Source organism: Cervus canadensis, chromosome X, assembly GCF_019320065.1.
Source record: "Cervus canadensis isolate Bull #8, Minnesota chromosome X, ASM1932006v1, whole genome shotgun sequence".
NCBI lineage: Eukaryota > Metazoa > Chordata > Mammalia > Artiodactyla > Cervidae > Cervus > Cervus canadensis.
Genome location: NC_057419.1, coordinates 100064068 through 100079117, shown reverse-complemented (window position 1 = coordinate 100079117; position 15050 = coordinate 100064068). Strand labels below are relative to the sequence as shown.

At 38.7% G+C, this 15050-nt stretch overlaps 1 protein-coding gene across 2 annotated transcripts in view; it reads right to left on the bottom strand.

Annotated features, from left to right (window-relative positions):
- Positions 1 to 15050, bottom strand: part of GABRA3 (gamma-aminobutyric acid type A receptor subunit alpha3) — a 227926-nt gene that overhangs the window by 72962 nt on the left and 139914 nt on the right. For both annotated transcript variants that reach the window (XM_043459919.1, XM_043459918.1), the window contains exon 5: positions 2332 to 2552. In XM_043459919.1, coding sequence (XP_043315854.1) covers positions 2332 to 2552 — 221 coding nt within the window. The remainder of the gene's footprint in view (positions 1 to 2331; positions 2553 to 15050) is intronic.

The window sequence follows — 15050 nt, the reverse complement described above, 5'->3', positions numbered from 1 at the left end:
TCTCTTAACAATTCACTTACTATCTATTTTTCCTTGTCCATCTTCTTGTCTCTCAGAAAAAATAAATAGCAAATTTAAAGTAAAGAAAGACTAGCATATACCATACAGGCAGGCACACTTCATGTATTCATCACATGTTTATCAGGCTTGTATTATTTGAAATTCATTGTGTATAATAACAAATGCATAAACTTGATATACCACAGAGCTTGCACTGAAAGATCACATATTTCCCATTCAATAAATGTTTACTAAGTTAAAATTGATACCCGTTAATGTAGGAGAGAGCTTTAGGAAGTGACAAATGACAGCAGAGAAACTAGCAAAATCAAAAAACAAAAACCAAGAAAGTTTTTCAGTGTTGGAGCAAAGAATCTTACTGAACTGGAAATGCATTTAAAGTTATTCGTTTTAAAAGCAAAATTTCCTTATCTAAAAACTCTAATGATAATAATGAGTCATGAAAAACATAAAAATTGTTATAGTTTTTATACCTTAGGAGTAGAAAAGTATGAAATATATATATTTCCACATATATATATAAATATGTAAATAAATATATATATAAAATATATATTCTTAAGTTGTTTGGAAATTCATTTATTTCTCAGCATTCCCATGCAATGTGGCATGACAAATATGTTGCTATAATTTTGCATTTATATATATAACATTGTATGTTTCAGAAAATAGCTAACATCTCACTTGATTCTCATAATTCTGCACCATACAGATAGACTATTGCTGCAGTTAAACCTAGATGCTATTCTGTCACTGTGTTCATGCCTGTGTATGTGGTTGTGAGTCTGTGTATTTAAGTACCCTTGACTTTGTATAGGGATTCCCTGGTGGCTCAGATGGTAAAGAATCTGCCTGCAATGCAGGAGACCCTGATTCAATCCATGGGTCAGAAAGATCCCCTGAAGGGAATGGCAACCCACTCTAGTATCTTACCTGGAGAATTCCATGGACGGAGGAGCCTGGTGGGCTATAGTCCATGGGGCCGCAAAGAATCAGACATGACTGAGAAACTTTCATTTTCACTTCACTTTCACTTTGACTATGTATATGCCTGTGTATTACACGTCTCTGAGTATACATAAACATTTATACATTGTGAAAGTATATCTCTGTGTGTCTGAAAATGTTCATATGGCCAATTCTCTATTTTTCATTGAAATAGAGTTGCCTTGAAATATTGTGTTAGTTTCAGGTGTAAGCACAGTGATCAGTTTTATATATATATATATCAGATTACTTTCCATTATTATAAAATATTGAGTATAGTTTCCCATGCTGTAACAATAAGTCCTTGTTTTTTTTAAATCTACTTTATATATAGTACTGTGTATCTGTTAATCTCAAACACAAACTCCTTATTTATCCCTTTTACCTCTATTTCAACCCTTCTGGTAAAGATAAGTTTGTTTGCTATGTCTGTGAGTCTATTTCTGTTTTTTTTTTTCATTTATTTTTATTAGTTGGAGGCTAATTACTTTACAATATTGTAGTGGGTTTTGTCATACATTGACATGAATCAAGCCATGGATTTACATGTATTTCTGTTTTGTATAGAGATTCATTTTTATTATTTTTTAGATTCCACATATAAGTGATAGTATATAATATTTATCTTTCTCTGTCTGACTTACTTCACTTAGTATATTTTCTAGGTCCATCCATGCTGTTGCAAATGGCAGTATTTCATGATATTTTTATGGCTGATTAATATTCCATTATGTGTGTGTGTATGTGTGTGTATCACATCTTCTTAAAGCAATCATCTATTAATGGACACTTGTGTTGTTCCATGTTTTGGCTATTGTAAATAGTGCTGCTATAAAATAGGGGTGCATGTATCTTTTCAAATTATAATTTTGTCCAGGTATGTGCCTAGGAGTGGGATTGATGGGTCATATGGTAGCTCTATGTTCAGTTTTTTAAGGAACTGCCATACTGCTCTCCATAGTAACTCTCCTATATACATACCCACCAACAGTGTAGGAGGGTTCTCTTTCCTCCACACCCTTTCCAGAACTTATTAATTTATAGACTTTCTAATGAGAGCCATTCTGATCAGTATGAGATGATACCTTATTGTGGTTTTGATTTGCATTTCTCTGATAATTAGGGAGTGATGATGAGTAGTTTTTCATGTGCTTGTTAGCCAACTCTGTTTATATGTGTATATATAATATTATGTCTATAAGTGCACACACCTGTAACTGTGTTAAGAAATGTATGCCTCTATGTGCATTTATAATTTGTAAATTTGCTTTCAACCCTGGTCCTACCCCCATGATACTTTAGATGAGCCGGGCACTCTCTGACCTCATCGTGTAGAGGAGGGTTCCATTGTCCACCAGTCTGAGCAGCTTGTTAGGTGTGGTCATGTTATGGGCCACTGATTTCTTGCCATTGTGGAAGAAGGTGTCAGGGGTCCAGATCTTACTAGCCAGGAGATTATTCAGTGGAAGGATCTTCATGGGTCCATCAAATTTCAGTCTTTCATCATGCCATGTCTGTCGAAAAAATACATCAATGGTGTACTCCTAAGGACAAAAAGAGAGAACAACATTTCAGCAGAGTTCTGGTGAGGATCCACAGTGCCCTTAGCAAATATTAATTACTTTGCAGTATTTCCTCTGATGCAGAGAAGCAGCAATCTATTGACAGTAGTTACTGGCAAGTAGGGCAAATGACTATGATTGAGAAGTAATGTCATGGTAATCAACAAGTACATAAATAATATGTCCGAGAATATTTCACTTAGGAAGATCACTGCCAATGCTGCCCTGCACATCATACAACCTGAACACAAGACTTTGCCTTATGAAAAGGCAAGAGCTCTCTTCTCTATGCAGTGGCATCTCTAATAAGAGCAAACTCTTAACTTTGTCTCTTCTACTAAATGATCCCATATGAACATCAAAAGCCAATATAACAACTACCATAAAACTAAAACCTTAAATTTTAAAACACATTTCATTTGATGCTCAAACTAACAGTGTATCTAATGAGTTAATATCTTATTATCTTCAATAAGTAAAGCACTCTTACAGATAAGGAAAAAACAAACACACAAATAGAAAAAAAGGATAAGTGACATGAACAGAAAAATTCATGAAACAGGTAGAAATTGCAAATAAACATGGAGAAAATTTTCAAAATTGCCGTTCATCTAAATACAAATTCAAATAACAATAAACATTACTGGCATTGGTAACAGCAGATTAAATCATTTGGATATATCTTCTTGTAGTTATTAATCATAAAATTTGAACCAAAACATATAGATAGATAGTTAGACAATTTGAAACCAATGGGAAATGACTGAAAGCAGACAAAAATGAGGAAAGTTTACTCTTGAAAGATAGCAGCAGCAACAGGCTAAAATTGTGTTTGTGGCTTTCTTTTCTAAAGGCGGTCTCCCAAACCTAGAATTTCTGTGTCCGATATCACAGCCTTAATGGCTCAAAGTGGATAATAATCTGGAATCTTAGGAGTAGGAATCCTGGAAGCAAGAGAGTCACTGAGGGGATGGGAACTCAAACCCCAGGATATACTTTGCCCCAAATCCTGGCTGACCACTACATACAAATGAAAACTCTGGGGCTCTGGAAAAAAGGCAGACAGAAACAATAAGGGAATCCTCCAGTAAATGAAAGATGACAAATCTGTGGTGGGTGATGTTTGTGCATTTGGCAGAAATCAGAAAAATTATTGGCTTAATATACCTCAGAAGAAAGAGCTCAAAGTTGACCAAAGAACTGAAAATTCAGGCGGAAGCCTTGAGAGAAAACCAAAACCATTGAAAGGGTAAGTCTGAAATTCTGAGTACAAACTCTGCCCAAATCTTTGACTGGCCACTAAACTACACAAGGGATAGGGGACACATCTAGGTAGTCAAGTAAAACAAAGCAGTCAGAAGCTGCTTAAAATATGTTGTTGTTATTGAGTCACTAAGTCGTATTCAACTCTTTTGTGACTTCTTGGACTGTAGCCTGCCCGGTTCTTCTGTCTGTGGTATTTTCCAGGCAAGAATACTAAAGTGGGTCGCCATTTCCTTCTCCAGGGGATCTTCTCAACCCAGGAATTGAACCTGTGTCTCCTGCATTATATGAGGATTCTTTACCACTGAGCCACTAGGGAAGCCCCCTCAGTGGCTTCCAATTATATTTGGAATAAATACCAATACCTTTCCCTTACCTAGAAAGTACTTCATAAACTGGCCCTTATTTTCTTTAAGCTCTTCTCCAACCACTTGTACCTCCATAAATCAGCCAGTCTGGCTTTTCTCCTCCTCTAAGACACTAAGAGGAGAAGGAAATAGCAACCCACTCCAGCATTCTTGCCTAGAGAATCCTGTGGACAGCGGAGCCTGGTGGGCTGCCATCTATGGGATCGCACAGAGTCGGACACGACTGAAGCGACTAAGCATGCATGCATGCATTGGAGAAGAAAATGGCAAATCACTCCAGTATTCTTGCCTGAAGAATCCAAGGGACAGAGGAGCCTGGTGGGCTGCCATTTATGGGGTCGCACAGAGGCAGACATGACTGAAGCGACTTAGCAGCAGCAGAACACTAAGAACACCTCTGCCTAAGGATTAAGAGATTATAGAAATTATCTAAACTGGAACATTTTTGAGAGTGAGAGGAGGCTTTATCAATAATTACATCAGAATGACAGGTGTAAGCCAGGACTATGCCAGGTTTAAAACTGGAATTAGATTCCCACATAAAACCAATACCCTGAAGGGCTCTGACCTCAGCATAGTGAAGTGAAGTGAAAGTCGCTCAGTCATGTCCAACTCTTTGCAACCCCATGGACAGTATAGTCCTTGGAATTCTCCAGGCCAGAATACTGGAGTGGGTAGCCTTTCCCTTCTCCAGGTGATCTTCCCAATCCAGGGATCAAACCCAGGTCTCTTGCATTGCAGGCGGATTCTTTACCAGGTAAGGCACAAGGGAAGCCCCTCAGCATAAGGGTGAATTAAATAAAATGAACTAGACAAAACCAATCCACAGCATGAAAATGAAGAAAGGAAACTTATCCAAGCATGAATTATGAAATGAAGAAGGGCTAAGGGAAAGCATTTCTATTGAGATTTAGCAACTTGAAATCTAATCTGAGCTAAATATCTAAATGTACACCTGGTTTGGGTCTTACAAGCTGAGAAATTAACATAAAAATAGGTCTCAGGATGGGGATACCCCTAGACTGACTTATAAAAGCAAACACTCTAGAGGAACATAGCCATAAATAAATGCTTGCTGAAAAAAGTATGCAATTCACAACAACAAAACACCTAAGGAAATGGTCATAAGCAAGAGTCAGCCAATACGATATATAGGTCACCCCTCAAGAACATCACATATGAGGACTTCCCTGATAGCTCAGTGGGTAAGGAATCCGCCTGCAATGCAGAGACCTGGTTCAATTCCTGGGTTGGAAAGACCCACTGGTGAAGGGATAGGCTACCCACTCCAGTATTCTTGGGCTTCCTTGGTGGCTCAGCTGGTAAAGAATCTGCCTACAATGCAGGTGACCTGGGTTCGATCCCTGGGTTGGGAAGATTCCCTGGAGAAGGGAATGGCTACCCACTCCAGTATTCTGGCCTAGAGAATTCTATGGACTGTAGTAGAGCTGGACACAACTGACTGACTTTTACTTCACAAGAACCTCATATAACAGAATAAAATAATTATAAAGGAGCTACTGAATATATTAAAATGATAAAAGTATCAAGAGAGAGATTGAGAATGTGAGAAAATATCAAAACATTATGGGGTAGGAATGAGAAAAAACAGATTTTAAAAATATCTATTTGAAGTACATGTTCTGTGAAACAAAAATAAAAAGTCAATGGATATGTTATATAGAAGATTAGATATTATGGAACAGAGATTAGTGAACTGGAAAATACTTGTGAAGAAAACTTTTTCAGTGTCTATTTCTAACAAAGTTCTAAAGTTATGGACGTGAGTTTGGGTAAACTCCGGGAGTTGGTGATGGACAGGGAGGCCTGGTGTGCTGCAGTCCATGGGGTCGCAAAGAGTCAGACAGGACTGAGCGACTGAACTGAACTGAACTGAAAATTAGAGAATAGAGAAAATGATGAACAATGAAATACTAATGGATGAAAGTTTCTCAGAATTGTTGAAATATTAGTATAAGTATCTTAGTTTCAAGAACCTTAATCAGGGGGCAGTCCTAAGATGGTGGAGGAATAGGACAGGGAGACCACTTTCTCCCCCACAAATTCATCAAAAGAACATTTGAACGGTGAGCAAATTCCACAAAACAGCTTCTGAATGCTGGCAGAGGACATCAGGCACCCAGAAAGGCAGCCCATTGTCTTCGAAAGGAGGTAGGACAAAATATAAAAGATAAAAAGAGAGGCAAAAGAGGTAGGGACAGAGATGCATCCCGGGAAGGGAGTCTTAAAAGAGAAGTTTCCAAACACCAGGAAACACTCTCACCAGCAAGTCTGTGGGGAATCTTGGAATCTCTGAGGGCAACATAACCAGGAGGAAAAATAAATAAATAAATGAATAAGACTCACAGATTACATGCCTAACGACAACTCCCAGCACTCGCAGCCGTCACCAGCAAGTGGGGGCTGAACAGGGATGTGTGGGCTGCATTGCTTAGGGTAAGGATTGGGTCAGAATGCCCTGAGGGCAATCTGAGGGAACTAATGTGAGATAGCAACCCAAACTGTGGGATAGCCAGAGAGAGAGAAAAAAAGGGGCGGGGGAGAGAGAACTATTCTGCGAAAAGCCCTAACCTGAGGCACTGCCAGGCCTGCTCAGAGAACAAACGACTGAGCGTCTACCAGAGGAGAGCTGGCAGGCTGTGGACCGGCCCATCCCCCACCAGAGACAAGCAGGTGGGAGGCAGCCAGAGCCAGAAAGGGGCAATCGCAGCCCCAGAGAGGCATCTTCTACCAAACTGCAAACAGGCTCCATTGCTAACCAATAGTTCTTGGGATTCTGGAGGGTTGACATCCGCTGGGAGGGTTGCAGCCAGCAATCAGCTCCCCAGAATAGACACACAGCACACCTGAGAAGGCACGCCCATTGTACACCCAGAAAACCGAGCGGCTGGGATGGGGGAGGGATAAGACGCACCCCCACCTGGGGGTGAATGCACTCGCCAAGCACCTGGTCACCTGAGCTGCTTGGACCTGGGAAGGGCACAAAACGCAGGCCCAACCGAGCCTCTGCCTTTGGGGAGTACTCGAGAACCTGAACCTGAGTGGCTTAGACCTGGGAAGTGCACACAACCCAGGGCCCGCTTCAGACAGTTCCCGGCAGAGCAACCTACAGCCTGAGAAGAGTAGACCATGAAAGCACACACGCCGTGAGCGGGGCAAACCCAGTGCAGCTGAGACACTGCGAGCGCTCCCCACACACGCCAGTGAGATTTGTTTGCAGTGTTCCTCCCCACAGCACGACTGAACAAGTGAGCCTAAACAAGAGACCACCTTCACCCCCTTGAGTCAGGGCAGAAATTAGACACTGAAGAGACCAGCAAACAGAAGAAGCTAAAATAAACAGAGGGAACCACTCTGGAAGTGACAGGTGCCACAGATTAAAACCCTGTAGTTAGCACCGACTACATTGGAAGGGGCCTATAGGTCTTGAGAAGTATAAGCCCGATCAAGGAACTACCTGAAACTGAACTGACCTCACACTGTCCACAACAGCTCCAGAGAAAGTCCTAGATATATTTTTACTGTTATCATTTTTAATTTTTTTTTATTTTTAAGTCCTCTATTACTTCTTTAATTTTCATTTTTATAATCAACTATTACCTTGCAAAAAAAAGACCCTATTTTTAAAGCAAACTTCATATATATATTTTATAATTTTTGTGACTTTGTTTTTTTTTAATATTGTATTTTTGAGAGTCTAACCTCTACTATAGATTTTTATTCTTTGCTTTTTGGTATTTGTTATCAATTTTGTACCTTTAAGGACCCAATCTTCAGTACCAATTTTTACTTGGGAGTGTGATTACTGGCTTGATTGCTCTCTCCCCCATTTGACTCCTTTTTCTCCACCAGGTCGCCTCTATCTCCCCCCTCCCCCTTTTCTTCTCTACCCAACTCTGTGAATCTCTTTGTGTGTTCCGGGCTGTGGAGAACACTTAGGGAAACGATTACTGACTGGATCTGTCTCTCTCCTCTCGATTCCCCCTTTTCTCCTCCTGGTCACCTCTGTCTCCTTCCTCCCTCTTCTCTTCTCTGTGTAACTCCATGAACATCTCTGAGGGGTCCAGACTGTGGAGAGCACATAGGAAACTGATTACTGGTTAGCTTGCTCTCTCCACTTTTGATTCCCCCTCTCCTCCTGGTCACTGTATCTCCCTCCTCCCTCTTCTTTTCTCCATGTAACTCTGTGAACCTCTCCGGGTGTCCCTCACTGTGGAGAAACTCTTCATCATTATCCTAGATTTTTATCATTGGTGCTGTATAGATGGAGAAGTCTTGAGGCTACTGTAAGAATAAGACGGAAATCCAGAGGCAGGAGGCTTAAGTTCAAAACGTGAGAACACCAGAGAACTCCTGACTCCAGGGAACATTAATTGATAAGAGCTCATCCATACCTCCATGGATGAGCCTCCATACCTACACTGAAACCAGGCACCACCCAAGAGCCAGCAAGTTCCAGAGCAAGACATACCACGCAAATTCTCCACCAACACAGGAACATAGCCCTGAGCTTCAATATACAGGCTGCCCAAAGTCACACCAAACCCACTGACATCTCAAAACTCACTACTGGACATTTCTTGCAATCCAGAGAGAAGAAATCCAGCTCCACCCACCAGAAAACTTACACAAACTTCCCTAAACAGAAAACCTTGACAAGGCACCCGTCCAACCCCACCCACAGCAAGGAACCTCCAAAATAAAGAGGAACCACAAACTGCAAGAATACGGAAAGGCCACCCCAAACACAGCAATATAAACAAGATGAAAAGGCAGAGAAATACCCAGCAGGTAAAGAAACAGGATAAATGCCCACCAAACTAAACAAAAGAGGAAGAGATAGGGAATCTACCTGATAAAGAATTCAGAATAATGATAGTGAAAATGATCCTAAATCTTGAAATCAAATTGGAATTACGGATAAATAGCCTGGAGACAAGGATCGAGAAGATGCAAGAAAGGTTTAACAAAGACCTAGGAGAAATAAAAAAGAGTCAATAAATAATGAATAATGCAATAAATGAGATCAAAAACACTCTGGAGGGAACCAAGAGGAGAATAACGGAGGCAGAAGATAGGATAAGTGAGGTAGAAGATAGAATGGTAGAAAAATGAAGCAGAGAGGAGAAAAGAAATGAGGACAACCTCAGAGACCTCTGGGACAATGTTAAACACCCCAACATTCTAATCATAGGAGTCCCAAAAGAAGAAGACAAAAAGAAAGACCATGAGAAAATACTTGAGGAGATAATAGTTGAAAACTTCCCAAAATGGGGAAGGAAATATTCACCCAAGTCCAAGAAACAAGAAAGATTTCATATCCTATAGGCCATCTTCTTTTAATATTAGGCATTAATTAGAAATTAATAACAAAGTTTTACATTTGAAAATTAGAAAACACACTAAAAATTTTCCAAGAAACAAAGAAGAAATCATAATCTTTGTTTCCAAGAAACAAAGAAACAAAGAAGAAATCATAAATGATATTAGAAAATACTTAGAACTGAACAGTGAACTTACAAAATGAAATTTTGTATTCAACACTTCATATGAAATGACATCTAATTAATATTGCATGAATTTTTCTGCTGTTGTATTAGTTTCTGCTGTACAACAAAGTAAATCAGCTATATATCTATATCTATATCTATCTATCTATCTATCTATCTATCTATTTATCTATCCCCTCCCTCTCTGACCTCCCTCCCAACAAAGACCCAGCACAGTCAAATAAATAAAGAAATAAAATCTTTTAAACATCATTATCAAGTTTTATTCTTCCAGAGAATGTAAAGTTGTCCTCATAAGTAGAAAAACCTGTTAATTTAATTAGACATTTTAACAGATTAAGAGAAAAAAAAATCACACAATCATCCTAATAGGAGACAAAAGAGAAGTTGAAAAATGTTCAATTAAACACATACTTTTTAGAAAATTAGAACTAGAACAGAGTGCATATTTGTCATATTCATCATTGCCCATAGTCATTTGTTTGGCCTTTCTAGGATATCTTATAGAAATTCCCATATTATAAGTTCTGCCTTCCTAAATTGAGCCAAAACTCAAAATTCCCAGCTTTTCTAATGTCCTAGTTTTCACCAAGCACAAATGCCACAAGAAACTTCAATTCAGAAGTTGCAGCATGAGAAAACAGGATCTACATGGAGTTTCTACTTTTGCTAATCCATGTGGTAACAAGTATCTTGTCTTTAGTGGTACACATTGGCCACTAAACACATAAAAATATGCTTGACCTCAAAGTTCATCAGAAAAATGCAAATAATATCAATTAGATGTCATTTCATATACATCAGAATGTCTAAAACAAAGTGCAACAATATGAATCATTACCAAAAGTGCAGAGAAATGGAGCTCATACACTTCTAGTAGGATAAGAAATTGGTACAACCCCATCACAAGAGTTATTTGGCCCTATCAGAAAAAAGTGAAATGTTTGCAAACCCTGCAAATCAGAAATGTTATCTGTAGGTACACAACCCTACAGAAACTCAAACGTGTTCACAAAAAGATGTGTACAAGAATATTTGTTTTTAATAGCAAAATACCATTGTTTTTAAAGGCAAAAAGCTGGAAACAGTCTAAATGCACATTGACTTGATAAGTGAACGTATTAATATGAATAAATATTCATATGCTTTAAAAGTCTATAGCAGTAAAATGAACTAGGTTAAGAGCGTCAAAAAGAATAATTTTCAGTACAGTAAAAGATATGTTGTAAAATGATAAACAAGCTATGACACATTTTAATTATTATAAATGAAAACATGAAAACCACTATTATTTTATTTATTATGATATTGCTATTTCATGTGATATATACAGAGTTGGAACATAAAGAAGGCTGAGCACTGAAGAATTGGTGCTTTCAAACTGTGGTGCTGGAGAAGACTCAAGGAGATCAAACCAGTCAACCCTAAAGTAAATCAACCCTGAATATTCATTGGAAGAACTAGTGTTGAAGCTCCAATACTTTGGGCACCTGATGCAAAGAGCCAACTCTTTGGAAAAGACCCTGATTCTGGGAAAGAGAAGGGGGCGGCAAAAGATGAGATGGTTAGATAGTATCACTAACTCAATGGACAGGAATTTGAACAGACTCCAGGTGATAGTGGAGGACAGAGGAGCCTGGTGTGCTGTAGTCCATGGGGTTGCAAAGAGTTGGACACAATTTAGCAACTGAACAACAAATATATCCTCAGTTTTAGGTCTAGAGTATGCATTGGAATGGCCAAAAAAAAAAAGCAAATTAATGGTTATTATTATCTCCAAGGAGGAAGGGAAGGAGAGAAATAGAATCAGGAGGATACACAGGGGTTTTATTTATATCTTTAAAGACTATATTTCTAATATGAAAAGAAATATAGGAAACATTTCAAGATTTAAAAAAGTTGTTGTTATTCAGTTGTGTCCGACACTTTGTGACCCCATGAACTGCAGAACGCCAGGCTTAAAAAAGCTGGGTGATGGTTATCCAGTTTTTTTATGTGTTATTCTCTACACAGTCAAAACTATTGGGGAAAATCACATAGTAATTATTTGCTCTATAAGTATCGCATGACCTTTGGCTAAAAGCAATTCAATTTTGACCTGATCATTCTAGAAATGCAATCAATTCCTTCCTTGCAAATTGAGCCTTTGTATACTCTCCAAGGATGATTGCCTCCAAATTGACAAATGAATTCTGTTGTTTTGTGAGGCATTTAAATCAAATCTTCCACATAATAAGCCCAAGTTTGCCTCCTGGGAAAGGTACTTAATACATTTCCTACACTGCTCAGAGATGAACAAAGCTCAAGGGGAAGAATTTCTGGCTTGGTGTTGAAGCTTGAATGTCTTCAACTCTCTAACACTGTGCTGTGTGTCAATGCAGGCTTCCAGAAAGGGTGTGCATGGCTGGATCAACTTTAGCAGGGTCTTGGGACCATTGAGTCCTCCCTTTACTCTTTGCCTCCTCTCTAGTCTCTATTTTGGAAAACCATAATCCACATGCCTCTTTCAGTTGTATTTAGCCTTTGAAATAGTCTTACTAGTATTGTTTATGTGTTCTGCCTGTCTACAAAAAAGTAGTCCAGGAGATTCATGATCATGGACTCCTAGGTAAAACACTACAGAAATGAACTCCTTTCTATGTTGCATCTGGGAATATGGTACACCATAGAATAAGAGGAAACTGACAGCTTAAGAGACTTTCAAAATGTTCCCCTTCACTCTATGCATGAGGACACCAGTAAGGGAGGACTTGAAGTGGACACAGCTACTTTTTTCCAGTGTTGGGGAAAGAAACAGGTCCAATAATTTCAAGCCCATTACCACAGGAAAAAAGTCCTTATGTGGACTTTCTTTTTACTTAACACCATTTTTTTCCCATGCAGTCTTTTGATATTTCGGTAACTCTGCATGACTTTCATAAACAGAAGTCCAACTAAAATGTATGTCACCTGAATCTGTTATAAAGAATTATGATTATAATATATCTTATGGGTCCTCATTTCCCATGCCTCCATTTTTTAAATAAATTAGTTAATTTTGGTTAAGCTAGATGGTTAGTTCTGTTAGTGTATTGTCTACTTTCATCATTACCTGGCTGTCCACTATATAGACTAGGAAGTTTCTCCCAGATTATTGAGGCATGATTGACAAATAAAAATCTCATATTTTGGTTATACGATGTGATTTTTAAAGGTCCATGACATGATGATTTAATATATACATTGTGAAATGATTACCACAATCAAATTAACATACCTATCACTTCACGTAGTCACTGTTTATGTATGTGCATGCATGTGTGTGTGTTGAGAACATTTAATAGCTACTCTCTTTAAAAATATTAGCTGTTGGAATGGGGTGGATGGTGGGAGGGAGGTCCAAGAGGGAGGGTACATATGTCTACCTATAGCTGATTCATGTTGATGTATGACAGAAACCAATACAATACTGTAAAGCAATTATCCTTCAATTAAAAATAAATAAATTTTTAAAAATTTAGCTGTTAACTTTATGCTTTCCTTTCCAATCATGCCCATATGAATACCCTACCATTGTTAAGCCAGCATCCCACTTTTTCTTCATTCTAATTCAGAGGATCTTGAGAGACCAGGGAAAACCACCATTGGTCAAGAACCACTGCTCACTGGTAAGGAATAGACAGATTCAATTTGCGAGACAAGTGGAAATGAAACTGTATTTTTCATTAAACATCCCTGTCATTGCCATCTCCACCATCTTTCCATATATTGATTGAGAAAATGGTCTAAAATATCCTAAAAATAGAAAATCATAGACAGTCACATGACTTCAGTTCATTCAAATTGCCATCATACCCCTTGTTCTCTTGCTTTTCTGGGAGACCATCAACCCAGGATTAATATTACTGCTGAAAAACTATGTATTGTGTGATCATCCAGCTTCATTTGCTACAAATGGTTAACACATGTTTTTATTCATAATGCTTGTAAAGTTCCCATTATAACCAGCTGCCAAATTCTGTCTTGTACTCTGCATTATTTCTTTCTTTCCCAGACTTTCCCATTAGAAACATCTACCACTCTTCAATTTTCATCTCTGTACAATTTTCTTTCATCATAGCTCCTTATTTTCATAGATGGAGAAGTCATCAAAACTTGTGCCCAAAGGTTAGAGTCATTCATTAATCATTGACTTACTAGTCTTGCTACTCAATAGCATCTCATGAAAAAAAAAAAAAAAAAGCTGCTTTCATTCTTTATTTGCAGGCCCTGCTACTAATATTTCATATCACCTCAGCAAACACAGATGAGTTGTGTCAGGTTCTGTGATGGGTGCAAGAGATAGAAATGTATTTGATATACAAGCAGCTCCTGCAGCTCAATTCCAGAAGAATAAACGACCCAATCAAAAAATGGGCCAAAGAACTAAACAGTCATTTCTCCAAAGAAGACATACAGATGGCTAACAAACACATGAAAAGATGCTCAGCATCACTCATTATCAGAGAAATGCAAATCAAAATCACAATGAGGTACCATCTCATGCCAGTCAGAATGGCTGCTATCCAAAAGTCTACAAGCAATAAATGCTGGAGAGGGTGTGGAGAAAAGGGAACCCTCTTACACTGTTGGTGGGAATGCAAACTAGTACAGCCACTATGGAGAACAGTGTGGAGATTCCTTAAAAAAAAAAAAACTGGAAATAGAACTGCCATGTGACCCAGCAATCCCACTGCTGGGCATACACACCAAAGAAACTAGATCTGAAAGCGACACATGTACCCCAGTGTTCATTGCAGCACTGTTCATAATAGCCAGGACATGGAGGCAACCTAGATGTCCATCGGTGGATGAATGGATAAGAAAGCTGTGGTACATATACACACTGTAATATCATGCAGCTATTAAAAAGAATACATTTGAATCGGTTCTAATGAGGTGGATGAAACTGGAGCCTATTATACAGAGTGAAGTAAGCCAGAAAGAAAAACACCAATACAGTATACTAATGTATATATATGGAATTTAGAAAGATGGTAACAATGTCCCTATATGCAAGACAGCAAAAGAGACACAGATGTATAGAACAGTCTTTTGGACTCTGTGGGAGAGGGTGAGGGTGGGATGTTCTGAGAGAACAGCATTGAAACATGTATATTATCATATGTGAAACAGATCACCAGTCTAGGTTCAATGCATGAGACAGGGTGCTCAGGGCTGGTGCACTGGGATGACCCAGAGGGATGGGATGGGAAGAGAGGTGGGAGGGGGGTTCAGGATGGGGAACACATGTATATCCATGGCTGATTCATGTCAATGTATGGCAAAAACCACTACAA